This window comes from Pongo abelii, chromosome 8, assembly GCF_028885655.2.
Source record: "Pongo abelii isolate AG06213 chromosome 8, NHGRI_mPonAbe1-v2.0_pri, whole genome shotgun sequence".
NCBI classification, from domain to species: domain Eukaryota; kingdom Metazoa; phylum Chordata; class Mammalia; order Primates; family Hominidae; genus Pongo; species Pongo abelii.
The window spans coordinates 101,112,029-101,130,459 of record NC_071993.2 but is presented as its reverse complement, the minus strand read 5'-3'; the positions used below and the strand labels follow the sequence as shown (position 1 = coordinate 101,130,459).

The 18,431-nt window shown below is 39.4% G+C and overlaps 2 protein-coding genes across 22 annotated transcripts in view; one reads left to right on the top strand and one right to left on the bottom strand.

The window, feature by feature from the left end:
* Positions 1-17,102, top strand: part of NOC3L (NOC3 like DNA replication regulator) — a 41,116-nt gene extending 24,014 nt beyond the window's left edge. Inside the window, exons 18-23 of one of the 5 annotated variants that reach the window (XR_010141379.1) lie at positions 194-322; positions 1,056-1,153; positions 4,203-4,287; positions 4,621-4,761; positions 4,846-5,533; positions 16,150-17,102. Coding sequence is in view for 2 of the 5 variants with exons in the window: in XM_063727203.1 (XP_063583273.1) it covers positions 194-322; positions 1,056-1,153; positions 4,203-4,287; positions 4,621-4,749 (441 nt within the window). In the remaining 3 variants the exon portion in view is untranslated. 5 annotated transcript variants of the gene reach the window in all.
* The window catches only part of PLCE1 (phospholipase C epsilon 1), a 444,022-nt gene continuing 436,048 nt past the window's right edge, over positions 10,458-18,431 (bottom strand). For all 17 annotated transcript variants that reach the window (XM_063727669.1, XM_054522660.2, XM_054522668.2 and 14 more), the window contains 4 exons: positions 16,870-17,028; positions 14,367-14,585; positions 13,830-14,042; positions 10,458-10,894 (listed from right to left, as the gene is read on the bottom strand). In XM_063727669.1, coding sequence (XP_063583739.1) covers positions 13,854-14,042; positions 14,367-14,585; positions 16,870-17,028 — 567 coding nt within the window. In that variant the 3' untranslated portion in view covers positions 10,458-10,894; positions 13,830-13,853. The remainder of the gene's footprint in view (positions 10,895-13,829; positions 14,043-14,366; positions 14,586-16,869; positions 17,029-18,431) is intronic.

Genomic DNA, 18,431 nt, shown 5'->3' with positions numbered 1-18,431 from the left:
ACAATTTTTTTTTGCAACTCTTGTTCTTACGATATAAACTTAAATTGTTTTTTATTAAAACTAGGTGTAAAGACTTTATGTTAAAGCTCTTATACAACCATAAATTTAAATGCAAATACAACTACAAACCAGTAACACCTCTTACATTAACAATGTTAATTTAACCAATTTTTTTTATGTGACATTTTTGCAGACTTTCCCCAAAACAGATCTACTGCTTGACAGTGAATCTCAGGGAAGTGGAGTTTTTCTTCCTGAACTGGATGAGCCTGAGTACTGCAATGCTCAGAACACTGCTCTGTGGGAACTGCATGCTCTGCGGGTAAGAGTGGCCCTGGTTTTTTTCTTTTTGGGGATGTGTGTGAATAATTGTTTTCCAGTTTTTCTTCAAATAGTTGTTATTGCCAGAGTACTTAATTATATTTTGTTCTGGGGCTGCCTTTTTTAGAATTCCTGTGTTAGTATGCTACATTTTACTTTGCTCTTACTATTCTTTAAGCTGTTGAGGTACATTTTCTAAGGAAGCAGAAAACAGTGTCAGTTCTGTAGGGTGCAGTTGTGGAAGATTTACTGAAACCTTTCCCTTTATTGAAATCTTTCCCTAACACTCTTCAGAGGATTTGTTATCAGGTACATTTCTGTTGAGTCCTATCGAAGGAGACTTTAGTAAGCCCTGTTTCAAGATGGTTTCACCTATGCAGTGATCCTTCAGTATGGACAGCATTAGAGTGAGACTTGTAGAAAATAGAAGTGGCAGGTAACCTGTTGTAAATTAACTTTTTTCACTCTGAAAGAGGAATTGCTTTTTGATTTTTCTATTTATATTGTAAAAGCAAGACTAAACTACTTCACTGGTAACTTGATTTGTGTTTTAATCCTATGAGCAAAGATAATATTCTTTCTGTGGGTATGTGCTTCTAATGAATTACATATACTTTACATAGGTGATTAAAAAAAATTTGATGTAATTTTATTTAAGAAAATCTTTGCTGTGGCTAGTGTTTTTTGTAAAGGACTGACCTGTGCAGAATGTGATTGTCCTGTTTTCCTTTCAGAGGCATTATCATCCCATAGTGCAGAGATTTGCAGTCCACCTGATCGCTGGAGCCCCTTCTGAAGGCTCTGGAGCACTCAAACCAGAGTTGAGTCGAAGGTAATATTTAGCATTGCCTTATTCTAAAACTACAAAATTCAGCTGATAGCCACTTACTATGAGAAGAATGTTTTATAAAGTAACATACTACAAAATCTAAAGTGCCAGTTGGGTATCTGGATTGGTCTTGCTTCATATTCCTGAATTGTTCTGAAAGAAAACATGCTATGATTTTGTTAATCACTTAAAACATTTTTTTTCTTCTTCTGTCATTCAGCTTGAAAAACATTTTTTTAATCATGAAAAGTTTCACACATACAGGATAGTAGAATGGCATAGTGAATGCCCATATGCTCCCCCATCACTCAGGTTCAACAATGAATAATCTATGGCTATAGGTGCTTCATGTGAAGATAAAACACAAGTCAACCAAATTAAGCTTCCTCGCTTTCTCGCTTGCTCTCTCTCTTTTTTTTTTTTGAATGGTCCTGTTAGGGCAAGATGAGGAGAAAAAAAAAATGAGGAGAGGGAAGAAAAGAGGTGCTTTGGAACACTGCCATCCAGAAGGGCAGCTTTTTCTTTTTTTGGCCCTTGCAGAGTACCTTCTGACCTATAAGCAGCTTGGATGGGTACTTCCAGCATCTGCCTCACACCCAGATGGGGAAAAGGTCCTCCTAAAAGAGTTTTCTTTTCCCTGAACTGTTTACTTACAAAATTTTCACAAGTACAAGAAAGGTGAAAAATAGTAATTACTTTTTTTTTTTTTTTTGAGATGGAGTCTCAGTCTGTTGTCCAGGCTGGAGTGCAGTGACGCAGTCTCGGCTCACTGCAACCTCCACCTCCCAGGTTCAAGCGATTCTCCTGCCTCAGCTTCCCGAGTAGCTGGGATTACAGGCACCCACCACCATGCCCAGCTAATTTTTGTAATTTTTGTAGAGATGGCGTTTCATCATGCTGGCCAGGCTGGTCTCGAACTCCTGACCTCAGGTAATCCACCCACCTTGGCCTCCTAAAGTGCTGGGATTACAGGTGTGAGCCACTGCGCCCAGCCAGTAATTACCTTTTTTTACATACAGACAGGAAATACTTAAGTTATACAGAGAAAGAGAGAAAATGGTATAAAAAAATCCCTCAGTTCATTTATGGTGCCATAAAAAATGCCTAAGACTGGGTAATTTATAAACAATAGAGGGCCAGGTTCAGTGGCCCACGCCTGTAATCCCAGCACTTTGGGAGGCTGAGGCAGGTGGATCACCTGAGGTCAGGAGTTCAGGACTAGCCTGGCCAGCATGGTGAAGCCCCATCTCTACTAAAAATACAAAAATTAGCCAGGCGTGGTGGTGGGTTCCTGTAGTCTCAGCTACTTGGGAAGCTGAGGCAGGAGAATCGCTTGAACCCGGGAGGCGGAGGTTGCAGTGAGTCGAGATCTCACCATTGCACTCCAGCCTGGGTGACGAGCGAATCCGTCTGAAAAAAAAGAACAGAAATTTATTTTCTCAGAATTCTGGAGGCTGGGAAGTTGAAGATCAAGGTGCTGGTAGGTTTGGTTGACTGATGAGGGCGCCTCTCTGCTTCTGAGATGGCATCTTGTTGCTGCGTCTTCTGGAGGGGAGGAACTTCACGCCCTCACATGGCAGACAGGACAGAAGGGGAGCAGTGCCACAGCTTCACTTCATGAAATCTCTTCTATAAAGACTTTAACCCATTTATGCCAGAGGTTGCAAATTTTTTTTTTTTTGGTGAAAAATCAGACCTTGGCGATGACCTTGAGCAGTAGGATATAAATAACTCCTACAAGCTTAGCGTTCTGATAATGGAACACTAGTAGGCATAAATGGGTTAATCCCATTCATGGCTTAATCACCTTTTAAAGCTTTCACCTCTTAATACCATCACATTGACTTAAGTTTCCGTATCTGAATTTTGGAGGGGACACATTCAAACAATAGCACCTTACAATGTACTCATTACCCAGAATTAATATTTTGCTGTAGGTTTTTTCCTTTTGCAAGCCCATTGGTTTCTGTAATTCAGAGATCACAGATTGGTGACCTGTGGGCCAGGCCGATTTTTCTGGCCTCAAGAGTTTGAAAAAAATTGAATTAGTTGCTGTCTTTTAAATATTGAAAGAATTCATCCGAAATTCACATTTCCCGCTTTTCTTGAAATACTGGGAGGTTTGGTGACATTGGCTTGTATTTTACATGACAGTAGTCAGTCAGTTGCTGCCTCCTTTACATGAGGCAAGAGCTCTGCAGTTTTCCATGAGCCCTTTCCTTCTGAGTAGGATGGAGATAACTTTTGGTCTTATTAAATAAAATGGCCATTTACTTCTTCTTCCCTCACATTTCTCACCTGTCCCCAGTCTTCACCCCACCAGCCTTGTTTTTTAAAAGAGGAAAAAAGGAGAAAACAATTCTTTGTCACTCTTGACAATGATTATTTTATGGCATGTTTTCCTTAGCAGTTTTGCTAAGGAAAGATGTTTCCTTTGTGGAGAAGGATGAGGAATGGGCTTATCCCAAAGGCTTAAGAAAGACTCATAGTGGGCTTCTGGAGAGTGGGTATTGGGATGTGAGCCTAATTGCTACCCTCGTAGGCCCTTGCCTATCTGTTTTGGAGAGTGTGAACTAATTCCAAATCATTAAGGATTCATTTACACGCCATGGGTATAGACATGTATTCTGTCCTGAATGGCCTTTCCTTGTTTTTCATCCAGGCCAGTAGCTGAAGAGTTGAGCTGTGTTCTAAGTCTGTGGAGAATGACTCCATGCTTCAGTCCTCTGGCTCCCATGACTAAGATAGACTTAGTTGCATTATCAGTGGGTTGGGATTTGATCACACTGAACTGGAGTTCTTCAGCTTAGCTTTCTCTCTCGAGTCTATGCCTGTATCGCTAAATGTATACCAAACCTCTCTGAGGCAGATTTAGTTGGATAATGTTGACATTACATGGCAATTTAGAATTTGTTAAGTGACTGGATTGGTTGGTTAGTTTCAAATCTTTAATATATGGGTTAAGAATGAATCATTCTCTGAGTATAATCTAATTATTTTTGAGTTACACAGATGTGGTGGTATCTTTACATTTTTTGTGTTTGTGATTTAGATCTGCTGCTGAACTTTTTGAGGCATATAGCACGGCAGAAATGACATTCAATCCTCCTGTTGAATCTTCAAACCCCAAAATAAAGGTATGGGATATTTTTCATTTTTTTAAAAGAAGAAATAGAAACCAATGTATCTCAATAACTCTAACTCCAGTTTGCTTAATTATTTTATAGGTAGTTTTTTTTTTTTTTAATGTTTAGGAGTTCATCATAGGATGGATATCTGAGGTTGAAATTCTATAGAGATAATCATGAAACTGTTTCATTCAATATAGGATATGTCCAAGACCTTACCAAGCATCTGTCATTGTGTTGCATGTGTTGGTGTCAGCTGTTGCCATTTTCAACTTGGTTCACAGGTTGGCTTTAGCTTATAGCATAAGTAACTTCTAACTCATACTTTCAATATTTTCCCAGGGTAAAGTTTTACAAGGGGATTCATTTTTGAATGAAGATTTAAATCACCTAATCAAAAGATACTCCAGTGAAGTTGCTACTGAATCGCCTCTGGATTTCACGAAATATTTGAAAACATCACTACACTAGTAGAGGAATGAAGTCAGTGGACTTTCTTGTATATTTGTGTGTGCAGATGTACATAAAGATGAGTTGTTAACTTAGGACCTTTTCTTTTTATACAAGGAAAGCTTTCTAAGAATGTCTGGGAAGAGGAGGAAGAATGACTCTTTGCATGGCACAGGGTTCTGCCCCTATTCTGAATATGTCATTCCATCAAGGAGATCAAAAGCCTTTTTTCTCCCCAGTATTTGGAAATTACTTTCTTGATGATGCTGCCTTTTAAAAGCTTCACGTACATTATAGTTTTTTAAAAAAATCTTTGGACTGGATCTTACTGAAGTGCAGTTGCTATATTAAAATTAGGGCATAGAGCACAGAAAAATCAAGACCATGAGAAGACATTTTACCATTTAGTTACTTTTTATAACTAAATACTCTAAATATTTTTATTTCAATACTGTGGATGGAAATGAGAAGCATTCTAAATTGGAGTTAATATATTTTTATGAAGATTTTTGAGAAAAGAAAAAAATAGCTTGTATTCAGGTTCATTGGCTTTTGCTGGATGATCCACTGAAAGAAGTTACCTAATTTGGCCTTTTAAAAAAGGTATTAGTGTTTATTATAGCTACTTTCAAGGAAAGTTTGAATATGATTCTAGTCTCTGAAGTTCTTCACGTTTTCTGACATTCCCTGGAGGGTGACTGGGGAAGAATTGCTCCAGGGTAGAAGAACCAGGCCCAAGACTCTACCATTCTGTTCTAGGGACAAAGGATACTCAATGAGGAGCTTTTTTACCCTCTTGGAACAGGTAAAATGCTTTTTCTTATTAATATAATTATGAAACAGTATTTTATGTAACAGCTGTTCCCATATTCTAGGAGTGGCCTAAGAAATGCATGTTTCAGTGACTAGGTTATAAATATTCTCTATTGTGAATAGTTGAATAAAACAGCTGTTTTTTTCTGCTTCCTATTCTTGTGATATGATAATTTTTTGAAAAAAGCACAGCAGTCCAACTAAAGAGATCTCTTACTGTTTGAAAGTCATAGCAGCCAGTTATTTTACTCTGGAGCTTAGAGCTCTTTTTTCGCATGAAGTAAACGAAAGTAGAAAATTCCTTTACCATTCCAGCAGAGTGAGAGGATATGAGCTTAACAGTGTATGTCAGTCTTTTAGCATATTATATATGATTTTTAAAAGTGGTTCTGAGGTCACATTTTTTAAGGCTTGATTATTTAATGAGAAAGGTATGATTCAGCATATGAATATTTGCATTTAGTCCACCTTTTAGATATAAAACAAAGTCCAGGAATGTGATATTTGTGTGGCTAACCAAAGGGTCTAATTCCCATCAGAGCACAAGTGACCAATACATGTCACAAATTATTTATTTTCCAAACATATACAAATACATTTATACTTTACTTTGGCAGCAGAAACTATACTTCTGGTGAAAAATCAGCTTAAAATAGAAACTCATCAGCTATTTCACAGCTGTATTATGCCTTTAATTTTCTTGTTATACATATGGAGAATCACAGTGGGACTACAAAATTATACATCTATATTTGAGTATCCTATGTGAATTTGAGGAAATATATTTGTGCATTAACTTACATAAGCTTATATTGATTAATTTTATTTTTAGAACTAAATGTAGTTATTAGTGATTACACACATACACACACACACACACACAGGCACACACATATCCTGAGGCTTTATTAAGCTACAGCCTTAATTTTTTTTTTTAACTAGACAAATAATGAGCACCTACTGTGTGCTTAGCGCTATGGTGGCACTTAAGAGTGGGGTGGGAAATAATGGGTGTAAGACATAACCTCAGTCTTCCATGCTGAGTCAAATCATCCACATAACGCTTTTGAAAAATGTGACAGTATCCAATTCAGTGTTAGAATTACTTGTGTCAAAAGTTTAGAGACCTATGTCATCTGTTTGGTGACAAGCTTGTGCATAGTATGTTTTGAATCTAAGAGATGTATAAGAATAGGTAGGCCAGGTATAGTGGCTCACGTCTATAATCCCAGCACTTTGGGAGGCTGAGGCGGGTAGATCACGAGGTCAGGAGTTCGAGACCAGCCTTACCAACATAGTGAAACCCCATCTCTACTGAAAATAAAAAAAATTAGCCAGACATGGTAGCGCACGCCTGTAGTCCCAGCTACTTGGGAGGCTGAGGCAAGAGAATCACTTGAACCGGGGAGGTGGAGGTTGTGGTGAGTCGAGATCGTACCACTGTACTCCAGCCTGGGCAACAGAGTGAGACTCTGCCTCAAAAAAAAAAAAAAAAAAAAAAAAAGAATAGCTTGGTAATCATAGAGACCCAGTATGTGTTTCAAAGGGACTCATTTCAGGTATTCCTATGTCAGAATCCATAGCCATCAGCCAAGGATTGCTTTTAAGAAGCTGCTACATAGGGATGGCAGAGAACACATAAATTATTAACAATGGATCATGGGGAATATTGACCCAAGTCTAGACTCTGTGTAAGAAACAATCTCCCTTTTCTCTCTAACTTTTTTGGGGTCCCAGGTATATCTTTTCTGGCCTCACTGCTGATATATAAGCAACTGAAAAGGGGTCAGAGACTTTCACTGTGAGAGCACTTTCCCTGTAGGCTGCCAATATAAGATCAAAGACACCAGCCAGGAAAATCCTACTCTTCTTTACTGGCATGGGAGCATAGATGTGGAGTTTTGTGTTTTAGAGTTAATTCAATTTTATCGGGCCAGTAAGCAAGCCCTGATAACTTTCCAGAATTAAGCAAGGCCTGTGGGTCTCTGGGCAGAGGACAGAAATCTATAGAGATATTGGAAGAGGAGAGAAGAAAGGAAGGGGAAGATGTAGTTAGCAAAAGGTAAATTGGTACATATCATAGAGGGCCCACTTTCATTAATGAGCTTCCAGAGTCTCCAGAGCCATTGAGATGGGAGGCCTTTATGAAAGCAAGTTTGATTAAAAACAAGTCACTTGTAACTCAACTTTTGTTGAGTCTAGACTTCATATTGACTCCCAACTGGAGAATTTGTAAATAACTTTTACTTGCTAATGATGAGATGAAAAGAAGCTTTACCCCTCAAAGGGCACTTTCTACCCAGATAGGATCATTCTTACAGATTTGGTATCACTGAACAGAGTGACAGAATTCATGCTCCTTTCTCCACTTTCAGTGATGCTTCTTAAAATTTTGTAATGACCCCAACTTGCATATTTAGATTCTTGTCCACATCAACTTTAACGAGGAGTTTGCTACCCAGATTTCTGGTAGCCTAAAAAGTGTGAAATGGTAATGGGTATAGTCATAGTGGCTATTTAGGATAATTTCTTTCACTTGGCATAATATAGCTGTTTAATTCAGATAAAGCTTTAAATAAAACTTAAATATTTTCAGCCAACATCAGGTTGTGCTGGCCATTTGTGTATAATAGTAGACTAGACTCTTTGAATTTTTTTTTTTTTTTTTTTTTTGAGATGGAGTCTCACTCTTGCACCCAGGCTGGAGTGCAGTGGCACAGTCTCCACTCACTGCAACCTCCACGTCTTGAGTTCAGGCAATTCTCTCCTGCCTCAGCCTCCCCAATAGCTGGGATTTACAGGTGCCCACCACCATGCCCAGCTAATTTTTGTATTTTTAGTAGAGATGGATTTCACCATGTTGGCCTCGAACTTCAGACCTCAGTTGATCCACCCACCTCAGCCTCCCAGTGTTGGGATTACAGGCATGAGCCACTGTGCCCAGCCAACTCTTTACATTTTAAAACAATGTGTTCTTTCTGTAATCCTAAAGACTCAAATACAATGAAGTATGTCCTTTCACCTCAAAATGTGATAAACAACTAAGTTGGGATGCAACCTAGGCAGTAGGCTGGATTCTCTCATTGGTTAAACCTGGTCTCAACTTCAGTCTCAGATTTATGTTGTAAAATATACACCTGTTAAAGGTCATGGAGGAGGAGTGGGGCAGTGCTTAGAAAGCATCAGAATCAAATGATAAACCTAGAGAGACCAGTCTTCATCTTGTTACTCTGTACAGTTTTCATTTGGCCTCTAGCCACTTAGACCAGAAACTCAGTTTTCAACACATGGTGGGGCAAACTGTTTGGCATGTTCACTTATAGAGGCTTGATAAAGTGTTTCCGGAATATTTTTTAAATGGAGCAGCATTGTGCATTTGTTAGAATGATTATTTGACTTAAACCTGTACTACTGTATAGATTACATCAAACTGGAATAGCCTGAATTCTGTTGACAAGAAAATGGTAGTTCTAGCCTTAAGGCTTTGACCCAGTAAGAACTTTCAATGACATGAAAGCTGTGTGGTGTATTTTTTTTTTTTTTTTTTTTGAGACGGAGTCTCGCTCTGTCACCAGGCTGGAGTGTAGTGGGGTGCGATCTTGGCTCACTGCAACCTCCACCTCCCAGGTTCAAGTGATTCTCCTGCCTTCAGCCTCCCGAGTAGCTGGGATTACAGGCACATGCCACCACGCCCAGCTAATTTTTGTACTTTTAGTAGAGATTGGGTTTCGCCATGTTGGCCAGGATGGCCTCGTTCTCTGTCCTGATCCGCCTGTCTTGGCCTCCCAAAGTGCTGGAGTTACAGGCGTGAGCCACTCTGCCCAGCCTGTGTGATGTATTTTTAACACTTCTGTTTTTAGAATATGCAAGAAACACATGGGGATGGTTTCATTTTTATAATTGGTTAAAAAAATTTCTCAAAGTGAAGTTTAAGAGTTTTAGTGTTTTGTAATTTGAAGAAAAGTGTCTTAAAATTCAGAGATACCAATGGAAAGATAAAAGTTTGGGTTTTACTTTAGAGGAATACGTATTTCATTTTTAAAATTCATAATTTGCTTCATACTAAGAATATGAAGAATCCTTACACTTAATGGTTTTATACAGCAAAGTTTAAAAATAATTTACATTAAATGGCAAGTATGACTTGGCTCAACAGCTCTTCAGTTAATCAGAAATGAAGCGATTTTACTTGAAAGTCTAGCCCATTTCAGATGTTCAGAGCATATATTTTCTTTTTAGAAGTTTGTCTTCAAGTACTGAGAACTAATGCTTCTAATCCATGGCAGTATCAAGAGAGTGATGTATAATAAATATATAAGTACAGTGTCAGTACAAACCTTGCAAAATAAATTTACCTTAAACACCAACTCAATCTACTTTTGCTTTAAAAAATTGCTAGGTTTCTTGTTAAGACATTGCAGTTCAGTAGATATTAAATTATACATCATTCTAAATTCATTTTGAAAACCAAAAATGAGTAATCTATGATTAAGCAATAACCTTTTTTAAAGCAACCCTATTAACTAAATAAGCAATAACCTTAAAAAAAAAAACCAGTATTATTTCTATATGTAAAAAATCCTAAAGAGGAGTGCACTGTGGTACACAATACAGGAACTAAATTGAATTTTAATGACTCTTATGTTGTGATACGACATATTTACACTTGAAATGCCCCAAAGCTTCTAATTCTCGGCCATAAAATGTATGGCTAAACTTCCTTTCCTGTTTTCAGATCTTTGTGCTCCTTGTTCCCAGTTCTCTTAGTTGTCTTGGCAAATTAAGGTCCTTGGGCCAAATCTAGCCTGCCACCTGTTTTTGTATGGCCCCTGAACTAAGAATAGTTTTTATGTTTTTAAATGGTTGAAAAAAAGTCAAGAGTATTTGTGACATGTGAAAAATATATGAAATTCCAATTTCAGTGTCCATAAATAAAGTTTTATTGGAATACAGCCACGTTCATTCATGTATGTGTTGTCTATGGCTGCTTTTGCACTACAACGGCAGAATTGGGTGGTTGCAACATATTTTATGGCCCCCCAGCCCTAAAATATTTACTTTTTGGCCCTTTACAGACAAACTTGCTGACCCTTGCTCTAAGTCAATTCGTGACGATTTTTCCAACTGCTGACATTTATAAAATGGCAGTCCCCTGGGCTTCATTCCTTCATTCATCGGTAAATTGGTTGGTGGCAACTAGCCCTGTGCCATTTTGCTTCTCCTCAGCATGGATCTCACATGTGTGAAGGCTTCAGTTCAGAAATCATCAATTTCCAGTTTAAGTATGATGAAAAGTAAATTATATTTTTTTCCACCATGTTCACTCTTTAACTTCTTGCTGAAAGATCTTCACCTGTAATGTTGTATACAGAGGCTTATCAGTATATTGAAAATGAAGAAACAGAAACACTTACAGTATAGCAAGGGTTCAGAGTTTTCCAGCCACAGCTCTAGTGGCTAGGTTTGGGTAAGAGACTGTTTCCTCTGTACTCACAATGTTAGAACATGATGTTTCTAGGAAGTAGAACATTAGGTTATTTCTGCCTTGGAAATATTTCACATTCTTTAGAAAGTTTTCTTTTTTTTAAAAAGATCACATTCAAATAAACTGTTCAACTTTAAGAAAAGGTGGAATTCCTTCAGCTAACTACTACTTCAGATAATGAGATGAATATGTTCTTTAAAAATTTGTAGATTATTGAAAACTTTAAAAGGGATCATTTTAGAACAAATATGAAATATGTTACCTAGAAAGTGGAAAAACTACTAAACAATTCTTTCTTTTCACTCTCTCTCTCCCTCTCGTCTGGCTGGACCTCTGCCTCCAAAGTTCAAGCAATTCTCCTGCCTCAACCTCCTGAGTAGCTGGGACTACAGGAATTTTTATATTTTTTGGTAGAGATGGTGTTTCATCATGTTGGCCAGGCTGGTCTCGAACTCCTGACCTCAAGTGATCCACACACCTCGGCCTCCCACAGTGCTGGGATTACAGGCATGAGCCACTGCGCCTGGTCCTAAACCCTAAACTTGTTTTCTTATGAGCTCTTCTTTTCTTTTACAAGTGCTCTTTCTCGAACAGACCATTGTAAAGGAGGTCATAACATGGGATGTCAATTCACGTAGATGCACCAATGACTATAAGAGAAGCCTCCCTAGCTTTTGTTTTGTTTTGAGACGGAGTCTCGCTGTGTCGCTAGGCTGGAGTGCAGTGGCGCAGTCTCGGCTCACTGCAACCTCCGTCTCCCAGGTTCAAGCGATTCTTCTGCCTCAGCCTCCTGAGTAGCTGGGACTACTGGCGTGCACCACCACACCCAGCTAATTGTTGTATTTTTAGTAGAGACGGGGTTTCACCATGTTGGCCAGGGTGGTCCCATCTCTTGACCTCGTGATCTGCCCGCCTCGGCCTCCCAAAGTGCTGGGATTACAGGCGTGAGTCACTGTGCCTGGCCAAGCCTCCCCAGCTTTAAGCAAAGCTGTGAAGTTAACGGAATGATTCTAAATATCTGCTTGCTTAGAAAAAGAAAAAAAAAAAGTCGTGTGAATCCATCGATCAGAAAAAATAATATCTGCTTGCTTAGAAAAAGAAAAAAAAAAGTCATGTGAATCCATCGATAAGAAAAAATAAATACCTACTTGCTACAGGACAATAAAATCTAAAGGCAATCATCTAAATCACTATCACCCTCCCCCAGTCTCCTAAAATATAAGCAATTAGCAATGTTCATTATAGTAGGCATATTATTTTTAAGTCAAATTTCTAATGGAGTTGTATTCTTCTGTACTTAAGAAGTAATCTTGTAGCACATAGAGGGCTCTTTATATGTAGAGTAATATATGACCAATTTACCAGCTTTAGTGTAATTTCACCTCATTACAGAAGTTATAGAGGTGTGTATAACATCACACCTATGATTTGATACTAACTTCTGGATATGGAAAACAATATTTAAAATTTTGACCACTGCCGAGTGTAATATAGGACATCAGTTATTTTAGGAGTTGCTCTTTAAATGTGGAAACATGGTATCAATGTATTGGGCCTTCTTTTGGGCTGTTTTAAGTCAAATTTGGCTCTGTCAAGAGGCATCACTGAGTTCTTTAATTGTGAGTTTCTGCAGTTTGGCAGTTTTATATCAGAAGTTCCTCATTGTCATAAAGGCAGATGGTGAAGCTCTGTCACATAAACAGCAGTGCCTTCACTGTGCTGTTCATCTTGGGAATTTTAAATCTGTGAACTACCATGGAACATGTGAAAAGTGGGCTTTAATGAACCCTTAGGTTCATTAGGAAACTAAGCGAAAAGGAGAAACTTACTACTGGTTCCCTCACTTGCTTTTATTCAGGTCTCATGTAAATAATTTGCTTTAAGATAGAATGAAATTTGTGTGAATATCAAGCAGTAAATTTACTGCATTTTCAAGATTGAGGCTGTTATGTTATTTTGCTTTCTTTTTAACCACATCCTGGATGCCAGATTTTTATTTTTTTAATTGAGGCAGAAGGAGATGAGGTTGTTGAAGCTACATCAAACCTAAATTAGAACAGCAATAAAACTAGAAATCCAAAAGAATAAAAGCTGAATGATCCATAGAGCCCTTGAAGAATGTTCCTGTCAGTTATTAATACTGAAGACAGTTGTCTGATGAAATAAGGCTGTCAGAGTACTTTGGGCAAGTTGATTGACTTCTTGGGACCTTTGCTTATTTATCTACAAAATAAGGGGTCTAAAATTACAAAAACTCAAGTTGCATATATAGATATATATATATATATTTTTTCTTTCCTTTTTTTTTTTTTTTTGAGACGGAGTTTCACTCCCGTTGCCCAGGCTGGTGTGCAATGGTGTGATCTCGGCTCACTGCAACCTCCGCCTTCTGAGTTCAAGCGATTCTCCTGCCTCAGCCTCCCAAGTAGCTGGGATTATAGGCATGCACCACCACGCCCAGCTAATTTTGTAGTTTTAGTAGAGACGGGGTTTCTCCATGTTGGTCAGGCTGATCTTGAACTGACCTCAGGTGACCTGCCTGCCTCGGCCTCCCAAAGTGCTGGGATTATAGGCATGCGCCACCGCGCCTGGCCTCTTTCCCTTTTTCTTAAACAGTGTTCAATAGCATATCATGTTACACATATCTTCAGAGCCCTTTTCCTGTTTTAAGTTCCCATTCCTACCTGCCTTCAAGGGACATCTTCCTGTTGGAAAAGATAAAAGACATTGTACTAACTATGCCTTCCTTACAAAGTAATTTAAGTTAAGCCCTGTTCCAGGATGGTGCAATGACTTACTATACCTGGGTTAAACATGCTGCCCTTAGTCACTGTCGGTAATCCATTGTGTCACTGGAGGACAAGCCACCCACAGGTTTCTCCTCCTTGGTTTGGATACTTTCTGAGGTCAAGAGCTGAGAAGGTGATGTAAGTCCTCGGGGCTGTTTAGTTGACTTGGTGAGCTTCTTGAGTTCACTTGCAAAAGAAATGCCTTTCTTTTTATCTTCTCGAGATGCCTGTGGGAACAAAGAACCTTCCATTGGTGTTAGGTTAAACTCAGTTTCCTCCGTCACATGACACTATTTCAGAAGAGTGCTTTCCTTTTCTCTCCAGAGCTTTGGAGAGAGTAGGGCTGAGGAACTCCCCTCTAGGACTGCTTAACCGCAAGCTCGGCCACATGTTTTTTCATACAGTGAAAACAAAGCCAAACAATTTTCTCCTAACTCCATTCCTTGACTCAGGAACTTTCTCCTAAATTTCACCAGCTTCCAGATCTGGCTACAGTGTAATTATGGGTATCAGATAACTTATGAACAGAGCAAAATAACTTTAAACTTTACCTGCACCTGCTCCTTTAGCTTAAGGATGAATTTTCCTGCACCTTTCCACTTGCTTTGGGCTTGAAACACACACTCCTGATCCAGAAGGACCCGCTGAGAGGACTTTGGTGTGGTAGTCTTCTTGTTGGTAGTGTCTTTCACCAACTCTTCCAAAAGCACATAGTCGCTTGGATTGGGGTTGCTCAGGATGCTGTAGGAATATTTGGCTTTGCATAAGGTCTGAAAGGTAAGTTATGATCAACTGAATAAAGACACAGAATCTCCAACATTTGCATTCATTCTATATGAAACTTTAAGGTGGAAAAATGGCCCAGACTAGAGATGAAGGGGATCTTCCAGATCATCTCATCCAACTCATTTTGCAGTTGTATAGTTGTAGCTTGTAATGTAATTTCCCACGTTACCTCATTTAGCTTTGCAACGGTCTATGAATTAGGTGTTATTATCCCGAATTTCAGACGAGGAGGCTTATACTTAAGACAGGTTAAGTAGATTCCAGGATATACACAGCTATAATAGTAACAATAAAGGTCTGAACCAGATTTTCTGCATGTACCAAAGCTCATAGACATGAAAGTCAGCCAGTGAGGAACAGAATCTTGCTCTTCAGGAGCCTCTTTGTCCCACTGGGCTATCTCTATCACAGAGTCTTGGATGTTGAAAGAATTTTAGAAGTCAACTGATCTCTCTTTTCATTTAATATAAGAATGTCTTTCATTGATGCATTTGTTAATTCATTAAATGTTTAGTGAGGGCCAACTATGTCCCAGATACTGTGCTGTACTTTTAGGGGAGACAAAGATAAGTTAAAGAAATGTAAGTCTGGGCCCTTTGGAATTCAAAGTCAGTTGAATAAGATGGCTAATATTAACCAAGTTATCATACAGTAAGAACAGCAAGTAACCCTTAAGTAATGTTTACCATTTGCTAGGCATTGTATTAAACATCTTACCTATACTTAACCTTCAAGGAAAGTACGATCATACTATCTCCATATTGTCTACGTGGTGATCTATGTGGTGACTTACCATGTAGTGTTTTGCTGGAGCCAACGGGAATAGTCTGGTGAAATCAGATATGGTAGGGGCATTTACACAAAAGAAATAAATAAGGGCTTTTCTTTTTCTTTTACAAAGCTGATTTACCAGCGCACTACTATAACTAAGGCACAGATTTGAGCTCTTACTCCAGGTCTCAGTAAGAAGTAGAGCTGGGATTTGAATCTAACACAGCTCGATCTAGGGTCTGTGCTCTTAATCATTGTGTTGTATGTCTTCTCAAATAGGTGTTTGATGAATGGCTTACCCTAACAAGGCTATGAAGGAAGCAAACTTCTCTGAAACCGTGTAAACTCTCAGAGAAGCATGATTTAGAGGAGGGGAGAGGATCAGAGTAGGCCTCCTACTTGTCCTCTGTAGGATCCTTGAGAGATGGTCAGTAGGTACTGGCTTAGGTATTTCTGGGACCATGACATTGTCACCGCAGAGTCACTTCCTAAATCCATTATTATCAATGCTTTATAGAGATCCAGACTCACTGTAGATACTAAGTGTCTGTTGAAGGAATAAATTAATATTTCCAAGATTTTAAAGTTTTTAAATTTGTTTTTGTTTGAGACAGGGTCTGGCTCTGTTGCCCAGGCTGGAGTAAAGTGGCGCGATTTTGGCTCATTGCAACCTCTGCCTCCCAGGCTCAAGTGATCCTCCTACCTCAGCCTCCTGAGTAGCAGGGACTACAGGTGCACACTACCATGCCTGGCTAATTTTTGTACTTTTTTTTTTAGACGAAGTCTCACTCTTGTTGCCCAGGCTGAAGCACAATGGCACGATCTCGGCTCACTGCAACCTCTGCCTCCCGGGTTCAAGCGATTCTCCTGCCTCAGCCTCCCAAGTAGCTGGGATTACAGGTGCCTGCCACCATGCCCAGCTAATTTTTGTATTTTTAGTAGAGATGGGGTTTCACCATGTTGGCCAGGCTGGTCTCGAACTCCTGACCTCAGGCGATCCACCCGCCTTGGCCCCACAAAGTGTTGGGATTACAGGCGTGAGCCACCGTGCCCAGCAATTTTTGTACTTTTTGTAAAGACAGGGTTTTGCCATGTCGGCCATGCTTGTCTCAAACTCATGAGCTCAAGTGATCTGCCCGCCTCAGCCTCCCAAACTGCTGGGATTACAGGTGTGAGCCACTGGGTCGGTTGTTTTTTTCAATTAGAGACAGGGCCTCACTCTGTCATCCGGGCTGCAGTGCAGTGGCCAGTCATAGCTCACTGCAGCCTCCAACTCCTGTGCTCAAGTGCTCCTCCTGCCTCAGTCTCCTAAAACTGGGATTACAGGCATGAGCCAGCATGTGAGGCAATTTCCCAGCCTTAAGAGGCACACACTCCCCTTTGAGGTCCCTGTTGTTCAGGAACTTTACTCATAAAATGAGCCATCAGTGCACAGACATTTGTTCCAATAATTTATGCTGAGGAAAGGACTGAGGTGAGGAAGGGAGAGGCTTTTACCTGCTGAATGACATCCTGTGCAGTGCTGACGCGGGGTGCTTTGATGACTGTTCGAGGTTGCTCTGGAGAAACATCATGCACTTGGACAAAGAAACTCTCCTCCTCTGAGCTCAAGATCACCTCTTTGTCATCTTGAACAATGTTTTTCTCTTCTAGGTTCTATGTTTAAAAAGAAAAAAATATGAGTAAATAATAGGTTTATGCAGAATAAAGAAAGACAAATCTAGCAAAAATCTGAGCTTGTATCTTGGTGATGTAGAAACTTCTTAGCTTAATATCTCATATACTATGTTATTATTTCATAAACTGTTCTAAAAGGATATACCTGTCTCCTGAGAGGAAGAAACTACTGTGCTTCTGATGATGTTGACAGGTCCATAACAAGCCAATTTATCTGCTCCTATTAGCTGTGGATTTTTTTTTTTTTTTTTTTTTCTGAGATGGAGTCTTGCTCTGTCGCCCAGGCTGGAGTGCAGTGGCATGATCTTGGCTCACTGCAGCCTCCACCTCCTGGGTTCAAGCAATTCTCCTGCCTCAGCCTCCTGAGTAGCTGGGATTACAGGTGTGTGCCACCATGCCTAATTTTTATATTTTTAATAGAGACAGGGTTTCGCCATGCTGGCCAGGCTGGTCTTGAACTCCTGACCTTGTGATCCACCTGCGTCGGCCTCCCAAAGTGCCGGGATTACAGGTGTGAGCCACTGTGCCCCGCCTAGCTGTGGATTTTGAGAGTCCAAGTTGACTGTAGATAAATTTGTAGAAAGACAATACACCATTTTGCCAATTAGCAAAAGCCAAATAAGAACACAGTAAATTGCATTTAAAAGAAATCTCACCCATTTCCACAGACGTTGAGCATTTAAGAAATGCTAGACGTCTGAAATGTAAACCATGAAATTGACAGATTGGGTGAACAAAACTGCAGTGACAAGGCTGAATGAATGGCTGGAGGTAAGCCACATTGAAACAAATTTTGACAAAATTCACAGTAATTATGAGAATAAGATTAATTGGCTTTTGGGTGGATTATGTATCTACAGATATATGTATCTTATTAAAAATTTTCAAACAGTACAGAAGCATATCAATAAGAAAAACCAAACTTTTCCCATTCTCATCTTTTTTCCTTCTCCCACCTTATTCTCCACAAAATACCCCACTGTCATTAGCTAATACATCCTTTTAAACATTTGCTGTGGATGTCAAATGTATTTTTGTGTATGTGACTATGTAAAGCAACACCTTGAATTATGTGAATTTAGATATAATGTGATTGTCAAGCAGCTGCTGCTGTTCTTTGTCCGCATTTTCAAATGAGGATAACTTCACTTTTGCAAGAGGGAGACTTAATAAAAGGGGAGGGAGAGGCAAAGTAAGTAAACAGTAGTCAACCTCATCTCAGCAAGTGAAGTCTTGGTAGGAAAACCCCCTTATCCCCAGAATTCTAGCCTCATCTCTTCAGACCCGGCTACTGAAATGGGTGCTAACTAATCAGAAGAATCCATGAGTTGCTGTCACTATCTTGGAAGTTCCAACTAGAATTGTACCCATTGATTAAAGTC